Source organism: Gymnodraco acuticeps, unplaced genomic scaffold (assembly GCF_902827175.1).
Source record: "Gymnodraco acuticeps unplaced genomic scaffold, fGymAcu1.1, whole genome shotgun sequence".
In the NCBI taxonomy this organism is placed as follows: Eukaryota; Metazoa; Chordata; class Actinopteri; order Perciformes; family Bathydraconidae; genus Gymnodraco; species Gymnodraco acuticeps.
The window spans coordinates 506746-529580 of record NW_022990720.1 but is presented as its reverse complement, the minus strand read 5'-3'; the positions used below and the strand labels follow the sequence as shown (position 1 = coordinate 529580).

The 22835-nt window shown below is 39.6% G+C and overlaps 1 protein-coding gene across 1 annotated transcript; it reads left to right on the top strand.

The window, feature by feature from the left end:
• Window positions 1-1199: 1199 nt before the first annotated feature.
• tgm8 (transglutaminase 8) lies at window positions 1200-21069 on the top strand. The gene is given in 16 exon segments (XM_034231675.1): window positions 1200-1306; window positions 5026-5196; window positions 6096-6344; window positions 8135-8253; window positions 8508-8636; window positions 10605-10782; window positions 11873-12008; window positions 12534-12643; window positions 14546-14661; window positions 15275-15401; window positions 15982-16265; window positions 18488-18662; window positions 19811-19959; window positions 19961-19975; window positions 20361-20497; window positions 20652-21069. Coding segments are annotated over 16 exon segments (2277 nt in total). The 5' UTR covers window positions 1200-1281; the 3' UTR covers window positions 20809-21069.
• Window positions 21070-22835: the final 1766 nt, after the last annotated feature.

Genomic DNA, 22835 nt, shown 5'->3' with positions numbered 1-22835 from the left:
GGGGCACAAAGGCCATGGCCGTTGTGGCCGTCGTGAAATTCCCACCCTGACACACACACACACACACACACACACACACACACACACACACACACACACACACACACACACACACACACACACACACACACACACACACACACACACACACACACACACACACACACACACACACACACACACACACACACACACACACACACACACACACACACACACACACACACACACACACACACACACACACACACACACACACACACACACACACACACACACACACACACACACACACACACACACACACACACACACACAAACTGGACACATGTATTCATACTCGTAACTCTTTATTTAAAATGAGTCAAAGATGAAAAATCGACTGAATAACACTACTTTTAAATCCAGACTAAAGACTTTTCTTTTTGCCGCTGCTTTTAATTGAACTATTGTTTGTAGCCTTTATTTAACCAGGTGAAAGCCCCTTGAGTATTGAACTATTCACATCTTAAACTGCACTGTAACTTTTATCCATGTATTCTTTCTTTTAATGTTTATTTTATTAGCTTTTCTTTTTAATTACTGTTTTTAAATGCCATTTTCTTAATGTCTTTCGTTTTTGTAAAGCACTTTGAATTGCAATTGTGTTGAAAGGTGCTATATAAATAAACTTGCCTTGCCTTGCCTTACATCAAATCTCAGTTTCTATGTTGTTTCCAAGTGGCCGAAAACACAACCTACCAAACTATATAAAATGTGCCTCTTTCCTTTCCTTCTTTGTGAAGTCCATGAAAGATGAAACCAAGAACAAAAGTAACATCATGTACGTTTTTTTATATAGCACATTTAATTTAATACACAATGGCAATTCAAAGTGATTTCAATTATTATTAATGCAAATACAAAATGGAAAATAAAACACTACATAAAGGTGAGAGAAGATATATTAAATTGGGGGCGGCAGTAGCTCAGTCTGAAGGGACTCGGCTTGAGAACCGACCGGGTTTAGACTGGCAACTGGAGAGTTGCCCCTGCTGAGACCCAGTGCTCTGGGTTATCCGAATACTGCCAGCCCCTTTCTGTCCCACCTCTTTGGAGCATGTATATGGGCACTACATCTTTAAGTTGCGCAACTTGTTGCAGGTTCATTAGAAAGGGGGTTGGGCTTCTCAAGTATTTAAATCTCCACAAACGAGTTGTGCCTCCAGTGTGCTGCTGACTGCCTGCCAGCGCGCATTTTTCTGTACATCAACGATTCTAGGAAGGAAGCTTTTTGGAAAGATGACATATTCAGCTCCAGAATCTGGTAAGAACATTAGAGTCTCCTGTTACTTGCATTTATGATTTTTTTTAAATAATGGTATTGAGTTTGGTTGCAAAACATAGTTTGACAGTCAGCCAACATCTAAAATAGCATCAGCTCATATTAAGAGGAATTATGTATACAATCTTAATATGGACTTCTAACTGTAAATGTAATGATTGAATGAACAATTTAGCTAGTTTCCAAAAGCTCTTTAGGAAAGAAGATGCTTTTTGTACAAAACAAATGAAACTGTTCAGCCATATCTTTTAATGCCTTAGGGAAATTCACTAGCGACTCAATGCTTAATTTGACGATGATAATCACATTACATGAATGCGCTGACAGGATGCACAGTCTGTTAGTGAAAACAGCTGCACACTGCTGTAAATATGCTTATGATGCAGATTTTCTGAGTGTCTTCAATTCAGGCTTAAAATATTATTGTCTAAAATGTTCCTAAATAAGATTGTTTAAGTCTATTGTCTATTATATTAACTAAAAACAAAACAAAAGGGTTCTTCAAAATGAAATGTTTTTTTTGTTGCTTGCTTGTAGTATACATGCTCACACGTTTTGTCCTTCAATATTCTGCAAGTATGACCACAAAATACAAATGAATAATTACTTTAATTTGTGTTTTGTTGAAACCTGCAAAAGCCTTATGATGGCGGTGAGACTCAAAATTAAAATACAATAACAAAATATAAGCCGAGGGTAAAAGTGTCTATAGAGCTGAGTACAACAAGCCTAACAAATAACAGACAACAATTCAGGGTTCTTTCATTAAACAATTGAAACCTTGTTTTCTCTGCACATGCTAAGATATTGACTCCAGGCCAATTCAGTTTAAGATCTCTTGTTGAAATGCCTTTTTAACAGGAATTGTATTAGAGCAAATGTGCATTCTGCAGTTTAAACTACATATCAGTGACTGTGACACTCCTGCATGATGACACACATTTCCAAGCGTCTTGTTTGATCCTGCCCCAGTTGCACACATACTTTCCCACTGCTTACTATGATCCCTCATCAATGATGCGGCTTTCACACCAGCGCTTTTCCCTTTCTAGCTCCGAGCTAGAGCTTTTCTGGTTCAGCTCCGGTTTCCCTTTTCTGCTCCCGCTCTGTTCACACCGCCCAGCACCCGACTGGTGCTGCCGCTGCTGCGTCATGACGTCACCGTTTACATCGCTGATTTGCTCCCCAACGGCATTACGGCACTCACAACAACAACAACAACAACAACAACAACAACAACAACAACAACAACAACGGGGAACTGCGTCGGGTCGATGACCGTGTTGCTTTTAATCACACAAAGCCAGATTAAATTAAATAACGACTTCTCCAACCTTATGCTTTGCTCCAGAGTGCCGTGGTTCATTATTTATTAATGTGTTTCTGCAGCATTTATCGACCGCTGCAGTGTTGGCTGCTCTTCCACGGGAGTTTATTCTCCTCCGTTAGCTCCCGGTTAGCTCACACTGCTGCGGCCGCTCTAAAGTATTCACTGTCCGACTCACACAAGCAGCTGATACATATCCCCAGTTCCCCTTAGCCTAAGTGAATGTGTGTCAGTCTGAATTGACGCTGTTTGGTATCACAACGCTGTTATGAAAGTTTCTCTGGTATAACATGGGTGATATTAGCATAGAAACCGAAGCTAAACTGACTACTTGCTATCCTATTGTGGCATAAACAGTTTTCTACAGGCACATTTTACCGGCGTATTTTTATTATGATTCTACTTGTGATAGTCGGACACGACAACCTGTGCAGCCCATGTATTGATTCCATCCGATAGCTGCTATAATACAAAACAAAACGTCTGCCTCTCTCCACAATGATCAATAACACTGAACGGATGGTCAAAGTAAGGTACAAATAAACAGAATCACACGAAGCCTGGTTAGTGTTGCCTGACTTTATAAAGTGTGTTTATAAGCACTACTGCTTGTAGGCAGGCATGACAGTCGACCCTAGTTTCTGTCAACACGCAGAACCGGTTCACTGTGGGGAATCTTTCTAAAACCTCCCTTGGCTCCGCACCAGCAGCACTGGAATCGATATCTGATAACTTTTCTTTAAATCTTCCCACTCATAATTGTTTTCCAAACATTTAAGAAAGAAAACTGGTACGGTAATAATGTCAGCAATTAAATAACAAATAAACATGGATTTAATCATTTGCATGTAAAATAAAAACATAAACATCAGTTGAAAAGTAATTTTTCACATGACATTTAATTTAGCTGACGCTTTTATTCAAAGTGACTCTCAATAAGTAGAATCAAGCATGAGGATACACATTCATGCACAAAAGCTTAAAATAAGCAAACATTTAAAGTAGGCCTACTACAACTTTTTTTTTATTGTATTGGTAAAGGTGCAGTCCAGACACAATACAACTACTTCATTTTCCACCCGAGAGGGAAGTTGTCTTTATGCCACTTAAAGAGCTATATCATGCTAATTTTCAGGTTCATATATTTATTTAGTGACATGTCTCCATGCTTTAATGTTGTCACAAGCTTAAGGAGAACCCAAATGCAGCACTCGAGAAACCAAGGGGAATTGGTAATAAACTTTATTGGAGATTCCACTGGATCTGAGGAATACCAACCGAGCAGTTTAACGTACCGGAGGACAGCGGGCAGAAGGTGAGTCAGGGACAGGCAGAGAGTCAGGGAGTAAGCGAGGCGGTCAGCGTAGATACAGGCAGGATCAGGGAACAGGCAGAGCAGGCAGATCGAGGACAGGCAGGGTCGGAACCGGGTAGGCAATCTGGTATCAAACGTGGGAAAGACAAGCATGAGGCAAAGTACAATCTGGCAAAGAGTGTGTGTAAGGTGTGGGTTTAAATACTAGCTAATGGGTGCAGAAGAGAAAGAGAGTGAGCTAACGAGTGGGTGTGGAAAACAGGTGAGACAGGTGAATGGAAAACTACTGGTGAAAGATGGAGCAGACTATGACAAATGTTCTCATACTGCCTGTGCTGCAGCACCTCTTTTCACCCTCTGTCTGAAACCAGAGCCCAGTCTGCTCTGATTGGTTAGCTTGTCGGCTCTGTTGTGATTGGTCAACCGCTTAGAGATGTCCCGCCCCTTAACCTATCACTTACAATGTGTTGGAACACTAGCCAATAGAAGCGTGAGTGTTACAGAGTGATGTCACTATGTCGCAGAAGTAAACAAAGTACTCCTATGAGGGCGTTTCAGGATTAAAAGATGTCTCAAATATTAGCGTCTGCTTGGTATTTTTTTTATAGCAGTTCATCTCTGAAAAAAAAACATGACTAAAACTATGTCTGAGATTTGAAGAAGTAAATCAGGTCTTAAATCAACTACACACAAACAGTTTGTAAACTGCAGTAAAGCACAGGAGGAAAAAAACGTTCTCGAAGAGCAAGTCAGAATTAAATTAAAATACATTCTACAGAATTTCAAAGAGGGTCGGTAAAGAAAATGAAAATCCATTTCATGTTCAAGTAAGACCCTCTGTAACTGCCTATAATGTTTGAACCTATAATAATAAATCACATCAATCCTGTGCAAAACTTATTCTAGGTATTTTATGAATTTATTATTTAATACTTTTCCAGCATCTTTTGGGACCACTATGAGCAACCATAAAAACTGCACTAATCTTACATTTTAATCTGAATAAAGACGGTCGCTATTTTTTCAGCTTTTTCATGGTTGTTTTATTTTTCCTCTCAGTTTTTAAGGGAGTGGACCTCCACCCTAAGAACAACAACTTCCTCCACCACACCAGTGAGATCTCTGTGGATCAGCTGATCGTGAGGCGAGGTCAGCCCTTCGAACTGACCCTGAATGTGGCGCAGCCTTTCGGCCCTAAACTGCAGCAGCTGCACATCACTGCAAAGACAGGTTGGGTTTACTTTAAATGATGTGTTTTAAATATGTCTGTGCTTAAAGGCCTAAAGCCAAAATGGCACTTTTATTTTGAAAACATGCCTCTTCCTGAGCTTCCAGTACGGATACAGTTGCTCTATATGGCACTTTTTTTTGAAGAAACATGACCCATTCTGAGCTTCCTTAATGATACAGTAACTCCATGGGTCCAGTATTTAGAAGGGGTGTGGGGTTGGGGGGATTGATACAAAATGAGACTCTCTGATCGCTATAATACGGGAGGTTATTCCATAATAAGGGGTGTGATAAGAAAAAGTACTTTGGCCTAACTGTGTGTTTTTGTGTTTGGGTGTGTCTGCACTAATGAGCTAATGTCAATCAGCTGTGTCTGTCTGGCAAGATCTACGGTTTATGGTGACACTGACTGTTGCTGGGGCAAGTCCAATAGATAATGCATTAAGATAAATCTATGAAAATGTGCTCCTCCTTAGTGTGATTTTAGTGTGTGTAGTGTCAAAGATGGCCATGGCAGCAGGTCACACAAAGTGTAATGGCTTTCTGGGCTTCAGAAAAGTCTCGCTACATTTATAATGTTGTTTTTTTAGACAGGTGTATGGAGTTTTAGGGAACTTTTCGGCCAGATGTTTTTAATCCAGTTCATATCATGAAGACATCTATGTGATGCCCACACATTTGCCTACTTTTGAAATCTGAAATTATGCATGGAATTGTAAGATTCTTATTTTTTCAGAAGATTTGGATTCTCCTCTGCACTGTAGCTGATGACACCCCGTCTACTTATTAACAAACAGAACAAGACCTTCTTTATAAGAATGCCGAATCATATGGCCACAAAATAGGGTATTTTTCATAGCATGTGCACCATTACGTTAACTTAATTGGCTCCTCTGCAGGAGAAATTCCAACGGAGAAACAGGGGACGCTTTCACTCTTCGGCGTCCCTGATGTGGTGACCCGCTCCCGTTCAGCGATAGCAGTATGGAAGGCGGATCTGCACAAGGACTCCTCCCTGCGAACTCTGGTCCTCAACCTCACCCCCCCGGCTGTCACCCCTGTGGGGGAGTGGATCCTGACTGTGAAACTCGGGGGGGAGGAGATGCTGCTGGGGAAGCTGGTGGTGCTCTACAACCCCTGGTGTCCCGGTAGGTGCTTCATCTGTCTGGTCAATGGGAAGATACTTTAAAATCTTTAAAAGATACCAGTTTTTAAAAGTAACCAAGTAGGCCTACAGTCATACTATAGTTAGTACAAAAATACAATACAAACTGAAAATAATTTAATTGATTTAAAAATGATGGTATTGCTTCGGCATACAAAATAGTCTGCTCCACTGCGTAACAACTGCTGAACGGCGGCAACAGCAACCACCTAAAATGACAGCAGCACTGAACGAGGTTTTCTGTGACTGTCCAAGTCTGTTCACAGTTTCTTTTCCACTAACCTAGCTAAGTCCTTAAACACCGCCAGAGCCCATACCGTGTTCCTGTTCATGTTTACTTCCTGTCTTCCTTCTTCTGCTGTTCACGTTAGTGTTTACTTCCTGTCTATCTTCTTCTGCTGTTCACGTTAAGTGTTTACTTCCTGCCTGTCTTCTTCTGCTGTTCACGTTAGTGTTTACTTCCTGTCTATCTTCTTCTGCTGTTCACGTTAAGTGTTTACTTCCCGTCCGTCTTCTTCTGCTGTTCTCGTTAGTGTTTACTTCCTGCCTGTCTTCTTCTGCTGTTCCCATTAGTGTTTACTTCCCGTCCGTCTTCTTCTGCTGTTCACGTTAGTGTTTACTTCCTGCCTGTCTTCTTCTGCTATTCATGTTAGTCTTTACTTCCTGTCTATCTTTTCTTCTATATATTTTTCTGACGTTCAAAGCTCTGTCTTTTCTTTTCTCCGTTGATACTCCTTAGCAACGGTCATTATTTTGCTTAGCAGCTGTGTGCTATCGAGTATTAACAACCTGTGAAATGTCCAAATGACCAATCAGAATAGAGTAAACAACTAACTTGTGTAATAATACAGTATACAGTAGGCCTATTTAAAAAACAAATAGTTGAACAATTATTAACAGGCAATAACATAAAAGTAATTATCAGATATTGCGTATTTATTTATTATTTAGTATTTTTACACTGTGTTACTCAATATCTCAAACACACTGCAGCAGTGTAGAGAATATCTACCCTATGGCGAAATAATTAAAGTTATTTTGGAGTGAAAAGGAGTTTAAACAGTCCGGTTAAAACAAATGATATCTATCTATATAAATATAAATAAAACATACTATATATAATATACTATATATATATATAGTATATTATATATAGTATATTTTATTTTATAAATTATTACAAATTAACATTCAAATTAACTAAACTAAAGTCACTCAAAACATTTTTATTTTAAACTTAAATAAAAAGGGGGTTGGGGTTGGTCGATGGCATAGTCAAACAAAACATTATTTATTTATTTATCTTTGGTGACAAAAATGGTTTGTTGTATCAGTTGTCAACTGCGTAAAAAAGAAGAAAATAATACTTGAATCACTATGCAAGAAATAATGTACCACCAGTAGGCTAATGTGGAATGTATAAATCCTGCTTTACAAATTGTTTCTCAAGTAAAAGTATATCAGAAGGACTTAAGATAATAAAAGATAAAAGGGGGGAAAAAGGGTTTTTACAGTTACATCTGTCCTCTTTTGCCATTCAGTAAGATTGCTAAAGTAAGATGTTGAATACAGGACATGTTATCGTATTATTTGAATACAAATAAAAAGTCTGTCTTCCTGTGTGTGTGTGTGTGTGTGTGTGTGTGTGTGTGTGTGTGTGTGTGTGTGTGCGTGTGTGCGTGTGTGCGTGTGTGCGTGTGTGTGTGTGTGTGTGTGTGTGTGTGTGTGTGTGTGTGTGTGTGTGTGTGTGTGTGTGTGTGTGTGTGTGTGTAGATGACTGGGTGTATCTGAAGGATGAGAATGAGATAAAGGAGTATGTGATGAATGAACAAGGAGTCATCTACAAAGGTAGTCAAAGACATATCTCCCATGGAGCCTGGGACTTTGGACAGGTACACACACGCACACACACACAGTGTTTTGAAACATTTGTTTATATACTTTTTAGAATTCAAGTACAAAATACTCTTTTTTTAGTATCACAGATGTAAGTTTTAAATTGTAAATCTGACATTTTAGTGGCTGAACTTTAAGTTTGAGTTTGAATGATCTACTGTAAAGCAAACTGCAAATGATGTATCTTTTAAAGTTTAAATAATTCAAATATATTATATATTTCAATTCAAAATTCTCTCCCTTCTTCCAGTTTGAGGACAACATGGTGGAAATTAGTTTATTGATTTTGGACCTTAACCTCAAACACGAGAAAGACCCTGCTGACGATGTCTCCGCTCGCTGTAACCCCATCTACGTCAGCCGCGTGGTCAGCGCCATGGTATGATAATATTTGTATTTCTTACGCAAGGCTTCCTAAACCTTTTTATAGCAGCTAAGCCTTTGTTGGCTGACAGTTCAGACTGTTGTGTACCAAAAATCCAGAAATGATGCGAGTCAGTGATACTACTTAATGCAGAAAGTAAAAACGTTCTATCGCTAAATGACGGGATTGTAAGTGTTAGCATGTGTTACGGCCACAGCTTCTACTCCAACATGAAAAAAATACACGCAACAACAGTACTTAGTAACGGACATTTATTATTATTGAGCCGTTTTCTTACAAAAGCCAAATGGGAAAAGAAAAAGGTCAGGAGGACTGGCTAAAAAGAACAAAAGGAAGGAGGGAGCCCGAGCCAGCCACACCAGGGGCCGTAGGACCAAGAGCTTCCCCCCTAACCAAAAGCCAGGCGTAAACCCTATGGAAACAAAGAAAGCCGCGAAAACTGGACTACCAGGTCCTCCAGGCTAAACATAAACACATCTACACCACACAGTATAGCTCAAGCCCCAGTACATAAACAAGGGTCTTCACAGGAGAGTGTCTCCTGGCGTCAGAAAAGGGCGAGACATCCTTCTCCTCCAGCTTCTCTTTATACATCCGCGAATTGGAAACACCTGGGCAGAGGCGGAGCCAGGGGCAGACCAGGTGCACCTGCGCAGCAGGGAGACAGAAAGAAAACAAGGAGGGGAGCACGTAACACCCCCACCATGAGTTAGTGATTTTATTTTTTAAAACAAAAATAATCACAACAATCAACTTTGAGTTGACAGACGCGCTCACGACTACGTTTTCTTTTACGACCACCCAGGGCCATACACAGAACAGGCAAATACCAGACAAACACACACAAATAAACACTCGCAACAACCGCTACATATTTATAAGCGCGACAACGCATCCACCAACACATTGTCCTAACATCATAAACTTAGACGGGGACAGGGGCTCTGGTTTCAGACAGAGGGTGAAAAGAGGTGCGGCAGTACAGGCAGTAAGAGAAAAAGAAAGGCCTTTTTGAACATTAAAGCATGGAGACAATACACAAATGAAATGAGCATAAAAGGGCCCCTTTAGGAAAACTCAGTTTATCTTGCATGTTTCTATGGTGAATGGAGAAGCAAAACCTTTTGGTGTAGTTTTGATGAATTAATGTTAGTGAGGACCAATGGAAGTTTGCTACAACAGCAAAATATGATAAACCATCTGTTTACAAACTCCCAGACAACACGTGTTGTATTAAAGTCCTAATTCATCCACCCGTGTGCTTAAGACTTCCTTAATGTCACAAACGAGCTGAGAACCAAAATGCAACACACGGGAAACCAGGGATAGTCGGTAACCAGCTTTATTATAGGCAAAGGGCTGGTCGGGGACAGGCGAGGGTTCCAGGAGTAAGCAAGATGGGAGACGCAGGTACAGGCAGGGTCAGGGAGCGGCTAAGGCAGAATAATCCAGGGACAGGCAGGGTCAGGAAACAGGCGAGGCAGACGAGGTCGAAACCGGGAGAGAAATCTGGAAGGTAATGCGGGAAAGACTGGCATGCTGCGAAGTACGATCTGGCACTGAGGTGAGAGTGAAGGGGGCCTAAATACTAATGGAGCTGATGGGTGTAACAGAGTGAGAGAGAGAAACAGGGTGTGACTACCAGGTGACTAAGGAATGCTAATGCAGAAAATAGGTGAGTGAGGGAGCAGACTGTGACACTTAACATGCATTTTAAAATACACCTTGGCTTTTTTATTAACATCCATTTATTTCAACTGATCGAGATCCTCTCAGTTTTTCATCATTCATTGTGGGGCCAAATGGGATTTGCAGATTTAATGGCTTTTTAGAATGTACTGAGGGACAAAATAATTGTTGGCAAATGTCTTTTCAGTGACACAGTCTTAAGAGTCAGATCTGAAGTTTCAATTTTGAGGAGAAAAAGTCCCATTTAAAAAGAGTGTGCTTATTTTCTTTCAGATAAACTCTCAAGATGACCGGGGGGTCCTGCAGGGGAACTGGGGCACTTCATATATTGGGGGGTATTCCCCCTCTCACTGGAGTGGCAGTTACCCCATCCTGCGCAGCTGGTACAACATCGATGCACACCCCGTCAAATATGGCCAGTGTTGGGTGTTTGCTGGGGTGATGTGCTCAGGTAACAGTTTTAATATTATATTTGAATTATTGAAATGCTCATAAGACAAGTCAACAAGATAGTTTGAATGGAATGGAAGAAGTATGTATATCCTTTGAATAAGTTAAAGGGAACCTATCATGCAAAATGCACTTTTGTACATCTTTTATACATGAATATGTGTCCCCGGTGTGTCAGGGAACTCACCAAGTGTCAGAAAACACAACCCTCTCTCTTTTCCTCCATACCCAAATCTCTAAAAACGGGGCTGCAACGGATCTGATACAGACTGATCCAGATTTGAAATATCTCTGACGTCAGAAACGATGAGCTCCGCCTATATGGGCAACTCTCCACCTATCAGGGGAATGTGGGGTTGGACCACGGCCGGCCATTGCAGCTCGAAAGCGCTGGAGACGCTGTAGTACATATGCTCTTTTTCTCCCTCCCCGTCGAGGCAAGCACTGAAATTCTCTCTCTCTCCAGCAGCTGATCTCAGAGCACGCTCCCCTCTCCTGCAGGGGGGCGTGGTCAGATGCAAGTCATTTGCATTAAAGCTACGTCACAGAATCAGCCCCTGCAAAAACAGCGCTGGAAAGAACAAATAGAGCGAAATGAGGCATGGCTAAAATGCAGGATCTGTTTGGTATTTTGAAAAAAAACTATATTTATATACTTTATATCTATATGTTTATGTTTAATATTGGGGTGAACTTTCCCTTTGAATTAAACTCCCCTGCAGATTAGTGTGCATTTGAATCTGAGTTTGAAGCCATTTCTCCATGAAATGGCTCCTTAGCAATGACAATAAAGAGACGCATCAACAATGATGGCAAAATGTCTCATTCAATACAAACACACACTGAAAAACGCAATTAAGTAAATATATTTTGTCAATACATTTCCCATAACGGTTTTAGGTTCATTTAAAGCAATAATATTAAGTTTAACCTACTATTTTTTTATTTAAACTCCACATTATTGCTTTCAACTAACCAAATACAGTTATGGGAAATCTGGCGACATAATACTTTTAATTAAAGTCAACGGTTCAGGGTTTTTTCAGTGCGAGTAACATAGTGTTAAATCAAGTCTTTGTTTTTGGTTGCAGTGATGCGCCTGCTGGGCATCCCCTGCCGCGTGGTCACCAACTTCTCGTCAGCCCACGACGTCAACGCCAATCTGATCATCGACGAGTACCACGCCGACTACGGAGTCGCACCCAAAGCATCCCATGACAGCATTTGGTGAGAGGATACAAACACATTTGCTTAACATCAACACACTGCACGACACGTTGAAGAAAACGTATCCAGAGTGAACAACAAGGTCCTATGAAAAGTTTATGGCCCCAATAACGTCAAAGCAGCAATACATGTGTACGTTCCAGGGTTGAGGAACGCATCAGTATATGCTTCTTTTTTTTTAACCTTTTCTCGATATATGATTTTCGTCAACATAAAGTTGATTTACGAACACCCAGTTATATTTAAACTTGTGTAGTTTGTATTATAACATTGTATGGTCTGTAACATTTGTAAATATGTACATTGACATTTCATTTATCTCAGTGCTTTACCATGCAGTGCCTTGTCATTGCTGCTACCTCTGCTTTTATCACTGCTTTTATTTATTTGTGTCCAACTATCACTCTAGTGAGCGATCCAAACAAAATGTCCTTATACCAAAGTATGATGACAATAAAGAGATTCTGATTGTTATTGTATTTCACTATCGCCTAGCCCTAATATAACTGTTACTTAATGTCTTAGGAACTACCACGTGTGGGTGGAGGCGTGGATGAGGCGCCCTGATCTTTCAGAGGACGGAGCATTTGACGGTTGGCAGGTTGTGGATCCAACACCACAGGAGAAGAGCGATGGTACGGATGTTACACTTTATAAACTTTAACACACGTTGTCTGATTGTACAGTTCATGCTGATTACTTTCTTAATTACAAAATAATACAGCATTCATCCTTTGGAGTTTATAGTTTTGCTCAGAAGAACTTCCATATTTATTGTGCTCTAGATGAAAGTTTGACTAAAATCATAAAAATGATGATTGATCATTTATATTCCCAACAAATCCCTTGTAATTATGGCTCGTCGTTATTTTAATATTTCGCTGTTGAAATATCCAATAGACGGGTAGAAAGACAATCACTATACAAAATATTATTTTATTATAATGCATGAAAAACAACATTACAGACCAACTAATAAACTAATAAACTAATAAACAGGTACCCTTAAAAAAGAACACAAAAACTGCCGGAAGTTTGTGGGTGATTTGGCTGCACCTTGAGCACATTATTATGTATCATGAGAGAAGGTTATTTAATTAATAATAATCCAAACTTTAAAATAAAGTATAATTTAGTTTCCTTCAAACAAACAAATACATGTCTGAGATATGGGCCAACTTTCTCTCGCAACCCTAACCCTAACCCTACTCTATTACTATTTATATTTCACATGTTACACTTGATTCTGTGTGTGCACGGTTTATTTTAATAGGTTCCAAAAGAGGAGGGTCTTTTCATATATTATTAATCCCCCGTTTCTTATTTAAACATTGTTTATACTATTTTATTATTTATGTTGGGGCCTCCCGCGGAGAAACACCCTGGAACAATCCCTTTAATAAAGTATTTCTAAACATCCTCCGAGGCGTGTCTCATGTCTCACCTGCACCACCTCTCTAGACCTCGGCCTGGGTTTTAAACACTTTTAGGGACATTTGGTTGACTTTACTTTAAAATATTTTCCCTCCCGTGTGCCTACTAACCCGTGTGTATTTTATACTTTACATTTGACATATTTTATACTTTATATTTTATAGTTCTATATATTATATTTTATGTATTGTATATGTTATCTTGTATTATTTGGGTTGATGTGATTTTACAAAGCACTTTTATGTATTTATTTATCATTTACCATTTAATACTAATCTTACCTGCATGACGATTTTAAACAAAGTCAACCTCGGCCCTTTTAGCCAGATGTTTTTAGCTTGCTTACCAGGTCTTTTACCAGATGTTGTGGGATGCAGCCTCGGACACACCACCGGGGGAGACCCCCTCGGGGGGATGAGGTTTTAACCCCGCCGCACACTCTGTGCTTCAGCCGCTGCTCTCTTTTATCCCTTTTATTGCATTTTCTTTATTTTATTTCATTTCATTTTTTAACACAGACCAAACAGGGCTTTTATAAACTTGTATTGGTTTTATTTCAGGTTTTTAAACAAAAATACTTACCCGAGAGCCCGTGCACCGTGCTCCCCAAAACCCTAACCCTAGCCCTGTAGATCCAATTAACCTCTTTACAATTATGACTTTTTCAGATTTAAGTTAAACTGTAAAAAACGGAAACGTTGAATTGAATCATTAATGTATTATGTCAACAGATTTCAACTAACTTTATTAAGTTAGTTGAAAGCCATAATATTAAGTTTAAATATACTATATTAGGTTCAACTTAATATTATTGCTTTCAACGAACCTAATACAGTTATGTGAACATTGATGACATATTACGCATAATCAAAGTTAACGTTTTTTCAGTGTAGGGACAGGTTTAGGAGGACTCACAATTACAGATGTGAGAGTTCTGGCTTTAGGTTTAGGCAAACTTATAGGCCGGCTTTTTAACGTCAAAAATAATACAACCACCACTTGGCACCAAAGTGAGACATTTCAAAATCTTTCAGAATGCAGTTTTAAGTGAGGTAAACACTCCTGGAATGTTTTTTTATTGAATTATTTTTCTCTTCCTGCAGGTATTTTCTGCTGTGGTCCCGCCCCGGTGAAAGCCATCCTAAAAGGAGAGACAAACCTTAAATATGACATCCCATTTGTCTTCGCCGAGGTCAACGCCGACTGCATTGACTGGCTGGTCAGTGAGCCTCATCAACACACACAGTACACAGTGTAGCTGGTATTTCAAAAACCAAAAAAACAGAAAACTAACTCGAGATCAAACTGCCATAGAGGCATCGGGTAGCAGTCCATTGTCCAGGCAAGATTGTAGTGTGTTCGGTTGATTTCCCTCAAACGATAAGGCAATGGCTTTGATTGCCTCTATTTCCCTGGTGAAAAACTATATGTACTACTATGGGTAATAACTTAATTAATAACACTAAATAATGATTAATTTGCTATATACAAAACAGCATGAAAATAAATGTTGAACTATTAAATATGACGAATCAGCGTTCACAGGAAAACTGAAACACTGACATTAATTAAATGTATTATGTCAACAAATTGACAACAAAATGGAAAGCAATAATATCAAGTTGAATATTCTCTTAATTTAAACTTCATGTTATTGCTGTCAACTAACCTAATACAGTTATGTGAAATCTGTTGACATAATACATTTACAAGTCAACGTTTTACTATTTTCAGTGCAGACACACACCGCTAAATGGCTTCAAAGAAATGTTTTACTGATTTTGTGTAATTCATTGTTTCTTTGTGTTTCTACTGTTTGTGTGTCCTATCAGGTTAAGGCTGATGGCTCCAAATTGAATATTTTCTCTGACACTGCAAGGGTGGGTCACAATATCTCCACCAAGTCTGTCGGCTCCAAGAAGAGGTTGAACATCACCGACAGTTACAAATACAGAGAGGGTGAGTTCGCCTGAAGAACACATGCCGGGGATGAAGAGTAATTATCTAGAGTTACTCAAGTTTTGAGGTACTTGTACTTCACTCCAATATTCCCGTCTCCTCCTACTTTATACTTCCAGTTTGCCACAATTCAGAGAAGAATATTATCCTTTTAGGTCCACTAAATGTTTTCATGACTAAAGTTACTTTAACGATTCAGATTATTAATACAAAATATAATCAACAAATAATGTGTTATGTGCTAATAAAGGTAAATCTGTTTTGATCCCTAACGGAAATTCACAAGCTACTTGGCAGCATTATAGTAAAAAAAGAACTTATATATAAAAAGCAATATATATGATACCATTATTTTGTGTATCTTTTTCTGTAATAGGCCAGTGCAAAAATAACTTTATGTAGCCTTCTTTTGATGCTAATATTTTTATACTTTTAAATAAGGGAATGTTTTTATTGCAGGATTTTAACTCATATTTATACACTTTGGTGTTACTACTTTTGCTGAAGTAAAAGTACATTATCCCCCTCTGTAAACAGCCGTAGGTTTCTCTGGAAATAGATTTTGAAACTCAATTTACAGGAACAGAGAAGGAGAGGGAGGTCTTTCGTTACGCCCAATCCAACATGCATGGTGATGAGGATGAGGATGAGGATGAGATTGAGGAGGGAGAGGACGATGATGAGACGGAGGACAACGTGGCTGTGGAAGAGACAGATGACGCTATCCCGAGTGATGAGGAGGAAGATGATGAGAGTGAAGAGGAGGAGGAGCAAGAAGCTGGGAATGAGACCCCAGAGGGTACAGATGCAGAAACACCGACCAGCATACCTCCCCCTCCGCCTGTGACCATGCAGTTTGAAGAGGTGCGTCAGAGAAACTCCCTTAAGTTATCCATCAGAGCTGTTCAACTGGAGGTGTTTTCTTTTGTGCTTGAAATGTGCACTTTACTTTCTGAATTGTTTTATTTGTCATTCATCTTTATGAGGCATCAAGTAGTCACGTTCATTGTGTAGGTTCTGACAGCACTGCGCCTTTGGATCTAATTATTTAGGATTAAACTTGTATCGATTGATTGAGTGAACTAGTGGGTCTGATCTGGGGCAAGGCATAAACCAGATAGAAGAATTTACTTATGAACAGTTACACACATCTGACCAAGTCCATGGGTATATGTGGGTGTTCACAAAATGCACGGAGAATGGATCCACAGCATCATGATATCTTCTGGAAACAAGTGCCGGTGTCGGGCACACACACACACACACACACACACACACACACACACACACACACACACACACACACACACACACACACACACACACACACACACACACACACACACACACACACACACACACACACACACACACACACACACACACACAACACACACACACACACACACACAGAGTGGAGCAGAGCAGAAACACACATCATGCTAAATTATAATTAATGTTATGCGTGTAGAGATGTGTGTGGTTAGCAGCCTGCTGCTCTTTATCTGATCTAATGAAGGTAAACATAGTGAAGGCTGCGTAAAATCAGCTGTGGACAGCAGATAGGGGAGAATCACTGACATGAATTCATAGATCAATGCAGACTGGTTTACAGACTGTCCTGCTCAGCCAATTTATGCTGGAGAGTGTTAAAGGTCTCCTATCATGCAAAATGCACTTTTTTATACCCAGTGTGTCAGGGAACTCACAAAGTGTCAGAAAACAAAACCCTCTCTCTTTTCCTCCGTACCCAAATCTCTAAAAACGGAGGTACAACGGAGCTGATCCAGATTTTCTGCCGATATGATGTGATATCTGAAATGTGGGCTGTCTTTACGCCCACGGCCCTATCAGAAACGTTGCTATCAGAAACAATGCGCTACGTGTTTTGGAAGTAATATGGTCTTTGTTTACATCAGCAAGCATCGCTAACACTCAGAGCTAACCTGTACTGGAGAGAGTATGTACTAAAAGCTCCATACTGTTTCAGAAATAATCCTTGATGTGGTTCTGAACATGATATGGCGTTTCATCGCTGCAGCATTTAGCTGAGTATCTCGGTAGAATTCCGAGCAGGCACAAGCTCCCCCTCCTCTCTTTTGTTCTTTTAAATCTACGGACCCAGAATAAGCACTTCTCTAACAGGGCTGAAATAGAGGGGTATGAGGCATGGCTAGAATGGGTGATCTGTTTTGTATTTTGAGCACTTCATACAACATTTTTTATACATTTGTATATATCTGAGACGTACAATATATGCCTAAAAATAGTATAATAGGAGACCTTTAATACCTCCTGGGTTTTCTGTGCACACTGTTAAGCCCCCTTAGACAAGTATACATTGTGATATTGTGCTATATAAATACAATTTCATTGGTTGACCAATTGTGCTAGTCAGCGATGTGCTCCGGTGCTTCAATAAGTAGCTCCACACTGCAGGTAAATGTCCTTAAAATTAAGTCCAACTTTGAAATATAACTAAATTAAAGTCTGTACTGTTATTCCCACACATAAACATAACAGTCTGCAGTGAGCTGGTGGTCTCCTGTGCGCTCCACCTCCTCCTGTGCGAACTGCTAGCTTTCTCGTGATCACGAGGAACTAATTATTTCGCACGAGAAACTTTCTCTTGAGCACAAGTACGCTTTTCTTTTTGTCCATGTCCCTTTAGGGGCTCCGTAGAGGGTAAAGCTGGGTAAGGCAGTTTATTGTTGGTGTCCTTACCCAAATACTGAAATCCTTTTTAATTACTTGATCAAACCAACAGTTGGTGTCTCGGGCCTCACTCAGGGCACCACCATGTAGCATGAATTGCTTGTAGCAGATTTAATAATGTGTACCAAATATGTCTTAGTGATTTACAACTTAAAGTGATATATTATAAACACAGGATTGTTATTAAAGATGAATGAAAGTGAGGAGACTCAAAACTCTTAAATTACACTTGGAAATATGGAAACAACATAACTAGTTAGGTGGTTAGCATTCAACAGCACAAGTTTGAATATGTAATTACTTTTTCTTCATCAACTTCTTCAAGACAAAAACACTTCATTAACGTATTCAGTCGACTCTGTTTGCTACAGGTGAGCCCACCGAGGAACGGTAAGGATGTGAGGCTGAAGCTGTTGCTGCGCAGTGAGAGCAGCTCCGTCAGATCCCTCTCCATCAACATCAGCGTCCAGGCGATGACCTACGACGGCTTCCTGGCCGCGAACATCCAGACCGAGGTGAAGGACAAGATACTGCTGCCCGGGAAAGGTGATCTTCTGCTGCTCTGATGGGGCTGTTTAGTTTTGGAGGCGGATGTCTAAAAGTCTGGTAACATCTAACTACAGAGACAAATAAAGTAACCTAAGCTAAATGAAACCAAAATCTTAACGTCTAAATACTGCAACTCGACTGAAGGTAATACATATTATAATAACTTAGTTTGGGGATGGAAGTTACATTTGAGGAAACAAAGTGTTTTCTGTTAATAAAGGGGTATGGGATATTCCCTGCTTGACGTGTTATATTTACACACAAATATTCACATTTACAGTGGTTGCACACATTTTCTTTTTTAAATACCACAATGCATAAACACTTCAGTACAAGTAAAAGTCCTGGAATCAAAGTTTTTACTAAAATGTTGTAACTTTGGTTAAAGTACAAGGGTAAGCATCAATATTTTTCAAAGTAGGAAAAGTAAAAGTACCAAAAATGCAAAGTGTCTCCTTTAACTGTGTTATTTTTATAAATATTATATAATATTACTCTTCTTCTTATCGTGTCCACAAGGCAGTCAGTTACAGGGCTTGGTTAGATGTGGTTCAGCCACAGCTGAACACATTGCTGTCCCTTCTCATTAAACTCTGCCAAGTCCGCTTGCTGCATAGGTCGGCTAAGATGGTTTGTTTTGCAGAGGAGAACTCTTCAATGTTCACAGATATGACTGTCAGTGCCGGTCTTGAGGGGTCCCTCGTTTACGGCATCGTCCTCTGTGTCTATCTCCAGGCATGATGTTTTCTCTTGGTGTTCTGTGGCTTACTTACAGCTTTCAGCGTAGCTTGTAGCGTAGCTTGTGCAGACTAGCTTGCGGCTAGCGTAGCTTGTGGCTTGGAGCGTAGCTTGTGGCTGTTTTGTAGCTTGTAACTGTTGCTTGTAGTGGTGATAGGATTAGCAGTATCTAGTCGATCTAGTTGATCTTGTCGATCTCGTCAATACTCCCAGGGCCGCGGCGTGGACGCTCCTTTCATGACCCCAATATTACTCTGACATTGTACAATGATACATTCACAAGAAAATAATCTCATAAACTCTTGCACTCCGACCTAATTTACCATGAGGATTGGGTGGGAATATCTGTATCTTTTTGTAGGATTTGCTGTAAACCTATATTAACTCTCCTTTTCTGTCTCCTGGAGATTTGCGTGTCCGGATCCGAGTCCCATTCTTGGCCTACCATAAGCCCATGTTGGACTGTGACAGCTTGAAGGTTTCAGCCTTGGTGACGGACAAAGAGAGGCCCGACAACATGTACCTGGCTGTGGACGACGTTGTGCTGATCGACCCCCCCCATCTCCCTCAAGGTCAGTAAAAGAGAATTATGTTTGGCCACCGGAAAAAACAAAAACCGTTGACTCTAATTGAATGTATTATTTCAACAGATTTCACATAACTGTATTAGGTAAGTTGAAAGCAATAATATTAAGTTTAAATCAAACATATTAGTTTCAACCAACCTAATTCAGTTATGTGAAATCTGTTGACATGATGATACATTTGATCAAAGTCAACGTTTTAGTTTTTTCAGTGCAAATTCCACTCCAGAGCCCGTGGAAAATGTAATCGCCTTTGTTTATCTCCCCCTTTCAACACTGTATCTCCAAATATATATTTATACTGTATCGTTATTCTCATACTCAAAATCTTAGATTAAGTTTTGCTGAAATAAATGTGAAATGTGCGTTCAAGGTGAAAGGTTCTGCCAAAGTGAACCGTGCCACGAGAGGAGAGATGATCTTCATGAACCCCATGGTCACAGAGACGCTCACCAACTGCACTCTGACCTTCTCTGGGAGTGGACTGATGAAGGAAGAGGTGGAAGTCAAGTGAGTGTGTGTGTGTGTGTGCGTGTGCGTGTGCGTGTGCGTGTGTGTGTGTGCGTGTGTGTGTGTGTGTGTGTGTGTGTGACCACGAGTTTCACCCACAAACTGAGCCATTCTGAGTCTTGTTTTCACCTTTTGCTATTTGCTATCCCTGCAGGCTTCCAGACATAAAGCCAAACAACCGTCTTCGTGTCAACTTCTCCTTCATTCCCTACAAGTGCGGTAAGAGGACTCTGGTGGCCGACTTCGACTGCTCCACCTTCAGAGACATCAAGGCCAGCTGCACCGTCAACGTCCAGCCTTCTAGATTTTAAACTCTTTATGATGTGTTTTCGCTTTGGCTTTAGGGATCTTCAAAAGTACAACTATCAACTGTGAATTTACGTTCACATGTTATCTTGCTACTTTCATGGCGTCATTTACACTGAGGACGCTGGGGACACGTCTCCACCACTTTTGGACATGGCAGAAGTTGTCCCCACCACTTTGCATTAGTACAACTTGTTGAAAATGTTCTGAAAATAAATAATACAAATTGTAATAATAATAATAATACAAATAAAGTGTAGAAAGAATTGTACACTTCGAGAATTTGCACAGAGAGCATGTACATTCTGGAGGACTGTTCTCACTTGTTGGGTGTATTTCTGGGAACCCAAGTGGTATAGTTTGAACCTACGACATGTTTGATATTAGTTATACTTGAATAGAGAATAGTAAAGCTATTTTTGCTCCCACTTTGCAGCAGTGTAGCAAAGTTCCTGCACTAGTTGTCCAAAAAGTATTGTAAGCATGTGTATGTATTTATGGACTTTTTTTAGGTACTGCTACTGGGGGTTTAGGCGAGATGCAGACACAGATTTATACAATCCTGCCTCAAGTCAATTTGAATTCAGTGCTACTAAGATTGACGCAATTCAAAAAATTTAAGAGTTGTAAAGGTATTGTTTTTAATGAGCACATTTGCTCTCTGCAGGGCATAAACAAATATAAAAATAAATTGTCTCAAGGGCCTACAGTATGAGGCTGCAATCTTCAGAGAACAGAATAAAACAGCTTAAGGTGGTACAGACAGACACACACATTCTAAAGCGATGTTAGGGGTCAAAACTGCACAGAACCACGATGGAGCTGCCATCCATGGAGGACCTTTACTCCCAGCGGCTCAGGATTATTATAAAAGACCCCCATCACCCCAGCCACAAACTGTTCTGTCTGCTGCCGTCTGGCAAGTGGTACCGCAGCATCCGGACTAACACCACCAGATTCAGAGACAGTTTCATCCCACAGGCAATAAGACTGTTAAACACCTGAACTGTTGAAACAACATCCATAACATTCATCTGGCTGCTACTTCGAAATGATTTATCTAATATATCATATTCCAATAACTTGCATAGACTCTTATTGTACTATTTCACTTTTCTAAACAATTTTTCTTTTTGTATTTACTATTTACTTGCACTATATTTATCTGTTTTATTGTGTTGCACTGCTGGAGGAGCCTGTGACGTAAGATTGTCATCGTCATAACTACACTGTAGCTATGTTCGTATGACAAATAAAAAACCTTGAACCTTGAATTTAAACATAATCTCTTGGTGTAAACTGCACTATATGTTTCTATTAAAGCTTGGTCCTGCTCTAAGAAATGAAGTGTTGCCGTCTCTCCTTGTGGAACAAATGCAAAATGAATGGACCAAATAATATAAAAGCTGGATTATATCTTTATTTTATGACCATTTTTAAATGTGATGCTACGGATTTTTTTTAAATATCACACTGCTCTATTTTAAGATTTAGTTTAAGATTCTTAATTTTATAAAAGTAAATCCTTCCTCACTTTATGAATCTTTTCTTTGGTTAAGATATCCTGAATACTTAATACACTATCTCTAATCAACTTTTTCCTGAACCCAACAGTACTTTTATCAACTCGCTTAGAAATGCAACTTTAAAAAAGAATTATTATTGAAAGGGTCAAAAAGGTTTCATTTGTGATAGAGAATTAACAGCAGTTCCCTTTGCAAATATATTTTTGTATCGGTCAACAGCACATACTGTAAGACTAAGGTATAATTATTATTGTATATTAAACATTAAATAACTCAACATAAATCAATACAAGGCTATTACTTATAATAATAATAATAACACCTTTAAAAAACAATGGAAATTAAAAGTAATATTAGAATACAAATCTTAATTAATTATTGTAATCAAGGACATTAAAGTGCAGAAGGACGCATGTTACAAATCAAAGGCAAATTAAACCGAAGTTTCTGCTGAAATATCGCAATCAGCTTTCACTCCTCTATGGAAGCAAACAAGAGACAGAAGT